At 35.5% G+C, this 6,529-nt stretch overlaps 2 protein-coding genes across 5 annotated transcripts in view; one reads left to right on the top strand and one right to left on the bottom strand.

Annotated features, from left to right (window-relative positions):
- Positions 1 to 2,183: 2,183 nt before the first annotated feature.
- Positions 2,184 to 5,778, bottom strand: LOC125037760. Of its 4 annotated transcripts, none has more exons than XM_047630960.1 (3): positions 5,626 to 5,778; positions 5,212 to 5,305; positions 2,184 to 3,538 (listed from the first exon to the last, which is right to left on the bottom strand). In XM_047630960.1, the coding sequence occupies exons 1-3, from the start codon at positions 5,776 to 5,778 to the stop codon at positions 3,450 to 3,452; spliced, it is 336 nt and encodes a 111-aa protein (XP_047486916.1). In that variant the 3' UTR covers positions 2,184 to 3,449. The 4 variants fall into 4 exon arrangements, with proteins under 4 accessions (XP_047486916.1, XP_047486915.1, XP_047486918.1 ...); XM_047630959.1 differs by having other exon boundaries at positions 2,184 to 3,524; XM_047630962.1 differs by lacking the exon at positions 5,626 to 5,778 and adding an exon at positions 5,511 to 5,612 and having other exon boundaries at positions 2,184 to 3,524.
- The window catches only part of LOC125037761 (peritrophin-1-like), a 924-nt gene continuing 131 nt past the window's right edge, over positions 5,737 to 6,529 (top strand). The window contains exons 1-2 of the mRNA XM_047630963.1: positions 5,737 to 5,886; positions 6,005 to 6,262. Of these exons, the coding sequence (XP_047486919.1) occupies positions 6,005 to 6,262 (258 nt within the window). The 5' untranslated portion in view covers positions 5,737 to 5,886. The remainder of the gene's footprint in view (positions 5,887 to 6,004; positions 6,263 to 6,529) is intronic.

Raw genomic sequence — 6,529 nt, 5'->3', positions numbered from 1 at the left:
AGAGAGAGAGAGAGAGAGAGAGAGAGCGAGAGAGAGAGAGAGAGAGAGAGAGAGAGAGAGAGAGAGAGAGAGAGAGAGAGAGAGAGGAGAGAGAGAATGAGAGAGAGAATGAGAGAGAGAGAGAGAGAGAGAGAGAGAGAGAGAGAGAGAGAGAGAGAGAGAGAGAGAGAGAGAGAGAGAGAGAGAGAGAGAGAGAGAGAGAGAGAGAGAGAGAGAGAGAAAGAGAGAGAGAGAGAGAGAGAGAGAAAGAGAGAGAGAGAGAGAGAGAGAGAGAGAGAGAGAGAGAGAGAGAGAGAGAGAGAGAGAGCGAGAGCGAGAAAGAGAGAAACAGAGTCATTCAGACAGACAGAGGCACAGAAAAGGGTGAAACAATGATGAAAAAAGGGAGAGAGAAACAGCGAGAGATATGCAGAGATAAAAAGAGAGAAATAGCGAGATTATCTAAATATAGTATATCTGCTAATCTAAATAGTTCTAATCTAATCTATTTTTCATATCGTCGTTAACATTATCAAATCGTTTTAAACTTCATTGTTATCTTGACCTACCATTATAACTACCAGCTCCATTGTCATTATCAGCCATGACCGCTTCCATATATCGTTACGTTTGCCAATTACCCGTATCCTTATTGATGTAGGATTCGACTTGCTGTAGCTGTGTGGTCAGTGGCTCAAGGGCGCTGCTTTGCCCGGGGACAAACAATGCATAAGAAGGTGCTGTTGTTATTATCGTGGTTACTGTTATCATCAGCGCCCTTGTTATTTCTTATCATATTCATTGCTATTGTTGTTACTATTTTCATTATCAGAAGTACTGTTACTCTTTGATGATTATCATTAGTTGATTATTATCATCATCAGTATCATTGATGTCGTTATTATAATCATTATTATCATAATTATCATTATTATTACTATCATTATAATTATCATTAATATCAACGTTATTACTATTGTCATCATCATCATTGTCATCACTACTATCATTATCACTTCTACTGTAATCAATACTATTGCTATCCTTTTTATCAAAATAGTCATATATCATCATCACCATAATCATAATCCTGATCACTACCAATCTTAATGAAGAGATGAATCTATCTACAATAGTATTCCCATATCGATCTCCACAGCATGGAGGAGGTGAGGCTGGGATACGCAGTCTGTCCCGGTGTCATTCACACACAAACTCTGATCGGAAATACTCATCAAATTGAAGATTACGCTGAGAAAATCAACAGCTGGTGCTTTCCCCTTGCAAAGACCTTGCGTCACGGGGAAGATCGATAGTCGTTTTTCAGTCACATTTATTTTGGAACCATTTGTCAAGCTGTATATATTAATAATGGTGATGCGTAACATTGTATATGTACTTGTAACAATGTAAGTCTCTTGAAAATAAAAAAAAATGGTTACTTTACACTTTCATTTTTTAGTATGATGATGATGATGATGATGATGATAATGAAGATGGTAATGATGTTGATGCTGATAGTGTTGATGATGGTGATGAAGATGATGATGATAATAATAATAGTGATAATAATAATAATAATAATAATAATAATAATAATAATAATAATAATAATAATAACAATAATAATCATAATAATGATAATTATAATAATATTGATAATAATGCTAGTATTACTATCATTAGCATTAGCATTATTATCATTCCTATCATTCCTGTTATCATTATCATTATTATCGTCATTATTATTAGTTTATTATGTTATTATTATCATTATTATTATCATTATTATCATCATTATTATTATTATCATTATCATTATTATCATTATTATTGTTGTTGTTGTTGTTGTTCTTGTTGCTATTAGCATCATTGTTATTATTATTATTGTTGTTATTATTAATTGTTGTTATTATTATTATTATCATAATTATTATTATTATTACTATTATTGTTATCAGTATTATCATTATCATTATTATTGTTGTTATTATTATCATTATTACTATTATTATTATTATTATTATTATTATTATGATGATGATGATGATGATGATTATGATTATGATTGTGTGGATATGTGGATTAGAGAAACAAGTAACAAATTGTGAGGGAAGAGGAGGAAGAACAAAGGCAACGAGGAAGAGAATGGGGAGAAGGAAGAAGAGAATAATAGGAAAGAGAAGGAGAAAGAAGTGCGTGAATGGAAATGGAAGAAAATAAAAAGACAAAGACAACGAGGAAAAAATGGAAAGTAAGTGACTATTGCAGTTGATAACAAACATCTCGTATGAAATTTTCTTTGAAAGAAAATGCATTCATTATATAACATGTAAATTTACATTAGCCATTTGCTTCACTGACAAGCGATGTAAAACACACGAATTTTACTGAGACAAACATTGCGATTTCAATTGTCATATTCTTTCCTACTTTCCATATTAAGATGTAAAGAAGGAAAATTAAATTCATAAGTATTTTCCCCACGGCTCTCCTCTACTCAGATTGCCACACCGTCCTTACCAAAGGTTATCAGCTGGGATATATTTCACATCCTTCCCTATAAGTCAGACATCGGACCGCTTTCCCTGACAGCAAAATAAGGTCCTCAGTTATATACTGATGGCAATATCCTCTATCTTGTGTGATAACCTCTGAATTAATATTACATCAGTAGGAACACTCAGTACCCTGTAAGTTGATCGAAGAAAAGCGTATGTAGTGTTCATCGTGGAATGTATCTATGATAGGGAGCCTTGGGTAGGCCTGTTGTGTTATTCAGAGTGAGGTCCACACTGTATGGCTATATATTGTTTACTTTAGAAACTCCTTGGGTAATGACCCTCTATTAGTAAAAAATGGATTTTATATTGTTTGTTAACTAGAATTATGTCATGTATTTCCATCTCTTTATTATAATTTCACTACTGACATGTATGTGTTTCTAAGAGAGTAAGTATATTTATCGCCGACTTCAGATTCGCAAAACCAATACAGGAAGTCCTTATTTCAACTTCATGTCGGCCTGATATGGTTTATTCAATTATTTCGTACCTTCTTGGGAAACAGACGAACAGACGGACGGATAGACAGAAAAACAGAGACAAAGAGAGAAGAGAGACCGATAAACAAAAAGAATGGTAAAAACAGAGAGAATTACGGACAGCCACTATTTCCATAAGGTCCACGGTTTCACGCCCCCCCCCTCCCCCCCTAAAAAAAAACACACACACAAGCAAATACTTCAAATGTATTCCCTCTCCGACTCCCACGTGCCAATATAACATCATCCACTAACCAGTACTCTCCACTTCTCAATCTCTCATTCCTAATTTCAACCCTTTTTCCCGTCTTTCACCGCTTTCTCCTTGCCTCTCTGTTCAAACACAGCATGCAGACCTTCGCGAACTACAGCCTGAGAGTCGTTGCTCCTCTCCCGACTGCTTGACCCTGGCAGAGACCTGGATTCCTTAGGGCGTGAAAAAGGTCGGCGAGTTGGCACTGTCCGGGGCTTCTTTTTGCATCGTGGGCTCCTGACGAACGATCTTGGGAGGGGGTACTGCGATTTATGATTTTATGAATAATAATGGCAATAGTCAACATGATGATCGTTGCAATAGTAATGTTAATATATATATTAATATACATATATATATATTTACACACACACACATCTATGTGTGTATATATACATATATATATATATATATATATATATATAGATATGTATAGCTATATATATAAATATATACAAACAGCCACACACACACATACAAAGTATATATACATACATATCTATGTGTGTGTAGATACATATATATATATATATATATATATATATATATGTATAGCTATAGATAGATATATATACAAACACCCACACACACACATACAAAGTATAAATATATATATGTATATATATATATGTATATATATATATATATATATATATATATGTATATGTACACTATATATATATATATATATTGGTGTGTGTTTACTTACACAAAGTCAAGACTGGTGGAGGAGCGTGTCAAGGGGATATTACCTCACCTATACTGATTTTATTATTGTATTATTATTATTATTATAATTAATATGACATTTTCCTTTTTTATAAGAATTATAAAGACCAGGTTTACAAACAGGAATAAGGTTATTCTCCCACTTCATCCTGTGATCACGTCACTGATATTAGCTGATACATTACTTATTATACTTATTTCCATGGAAGGACAATATATATATATATATATATATATATATATATTCAATCTTTTAAAGTTTCTGAGCGCTTTATTACATCGTCTTTCTGCTAGAGTGAATAAGAAAAAAAAATACGTTTTCTATGAACAATAAGACGCTTTTATTTTCTTTTAATAATCGACGTATGGGTAAACTATTGTATATGCCAGTAGGTTGCTCATCAGAATTTGAACACCTTAAATACAGGACAAGGTTCCATTGTTTTGGATATAGTACTAAATTAACTATGACAGTCATGTAGAGCGAAAATGACCAAGCAATTTCAATCAGCAGTTTTATTTAAAAATCATCACATTATAAATTTCTAATATAAAACATGACATTGGCCTGAGTAAACCTTTCACTTGGGAAACGTTAACAGCTGCTCAGTGCAATTGCTCATATTTAGCAGATCACTGGTGTTCTCAAAGAAGATAAGGACCCCCACCTGAGGCATTTAAGTCAGCAGTTATGCAGACGGGCAAAAAACATTCGGAAGACATTCGAAAAGTGGATGTGACGTTCTACAGATTATGAGAAAAAATAAAGATTACGTTAAATACGTTTTTCTAGTGTTTAATCTTTGATACTATTCAAAGCATCACATAATCCCATAGTTTGTTGGATTATCCCTGCAGCTTTTGAAACAACATCAGTGCTGCTCATTCCCCGTAGATACACACAGCTGCCTTCCTTTTGATCCATTTCATAATTGTGTTTGCCATCTTAGAACCGGTGAAGATACGCCAGTGGAGGTCGAATATTAGTCGTGACTGTTGTTACCTCTGCACATGGTAAACAAAACTAAATACGTTTTATCAACGCTGGTATCAAAGGCAAGACCTTCCATCGAATATCAAATTAATAGCAATCGCTTTATAGAATCACGTGATGATCAGATATAATTTTATACATGTGTTGTCTAGTTTTCCTAGATCTACAAGAGCACTCCCAGGGTAAGAGCATCAAGAGGAGTTAGGCCTTTACCTAGAAGTTCCTCGTCGTCCGGATGCAATGTGGAGCAAAAGACCGGACTCGCGGGCAACATGGGACTGCCCCCTTCGTCGAAGAAGAGCCTTGCCTTAAAAAAGGGTATTTTAATAAACGTTTCCCTGAAGATATTTTTAAACTAACATTTAAGTTCGATTTTCATTACATAGCCCAATCTATGTATATTCTTATATATCGATGCTTATATCAGATTCAAAATAGTTTTTTTTATCGTTTTCTTCAAACAAATAATGATTTCAAATTCCAACAGTAGTGCTAACAGCGAAAACACTTACCTGTAGTCCTTTTAGCATTTAAGGCTGTACCACCGTATCATGATCATGCAATGACCATTAGACAATAGAACTGTCGAAGTATACGAGCAAAGTTAAATAACCTCAAAATATTTACCTCGCCATCTGCCCCGTCGTAAACCTTAAACAAAACAGAACGATTTTTGATGTTCTCGTTTGCAGTTAGGCAATTTATCTGATAAATGGTGCTACTCTGTGAAATACAGGAGATAAGACTTGTGTAGTACACAGGGAAAAATACAAAAAACATTTGTAGGTTCCCAAGATAGAGTGGTATAAAAGCGGTATCATCAGGACATCTTTTCCACAGTTTGTTGTCATCTCCTTACTGGTCTCTTCCTGTACTGATATCGTCAACGTAAGTCCTAAGCCATTTATTGCGTTGACTTATAGTGCAATCTATAAGCGTAAGATGGTCAGGGTTGGCAAATATTAGATTTCTGGCCCTTGGTAATCCCCGTACTTCTGTGCTACAGATGAAGGCTGTCGCGCTGCTCCTCGTGCTGGTCCTGTGCGTCACTCACCGGCCGTGCGCTGCGCAGGAGTTCCGTCAGTGCCCCGATGAAGTGTCGGCCAAGTGCCCTGACGTCGATGGGGACTTCCCGACCTTCTTCGCGCATCCCGACGACTGCTCCAAGGGCTGCGAGTGCTCCAAGGGACAAGCGTGGGAGATAAAGTGCCAGCAAGGCCTCTTGTGGGACGATACAGTCAGCGTCTGCAACTGGGCGTCTCAGGTAAGAGGTTCGAGGCTCCTACTGCTTAACATGTATTTCCTTTTGAATATTGCAACTCAGATCTTAGTAAATTGCACATCTACTGTAATAACTTTTCTACTACGTGTATGCACATCCACATGCACATTTCAACTTCGTCTTTACCATAACACCTATAGCAAACGAACAAAACAAGATATAACTAAATACGCCTTTTAAACGGACCTACACTAAGACTATCATTCGCTCTCCTTTCCATCATCATATTTCCCGCATTTTACTCATCCT

Source organism: Penaeus chinensis, chromosome 24 (assembly GCF_019202785.1).
Source record: "Penaeus chinensis breed Huanghai No. 1 chromosome 24, ASM1920278v2, whole genome shotgun sequence".
Taxonomy (NCBI): domain Eukaryota; kingdom Metazoa; phylum Arthropoda; class Malacostraca; order Decapoda; family Penaeidae; genus Penaeus; species Penaeus chinensis.
Note: the sequence above shows the minus strand (reverse complement) of the source record. Positions and strands in the feature narration are given on the sequence as shown.

Bases quoted from the DNA above. Each gene is read 5' to 3' on its own strand.
- LOC125037760 (XM_047630959.1), bottom strand. From the start codon at position 5,778: ATGTTTTTTGTATTTTTCCCTGTGTACTACACAAGTCTTATCTCCTGT. The intron at 5,306-5,625 runs GTAAATATTTTG...CCCTTTTTTAAG, and splicing joins ACGACGGGGCAGATGGCGAG to GCAAGGCTCTTCTTCGACGA. The intron at 3,525-5,211 runs GTAAAGGCCTAA...CCCCCTCCCAAG, and splicing joins GGACGACGAGGAACTTCTAG to ATCGTTCGTCAGGAGCCCAC.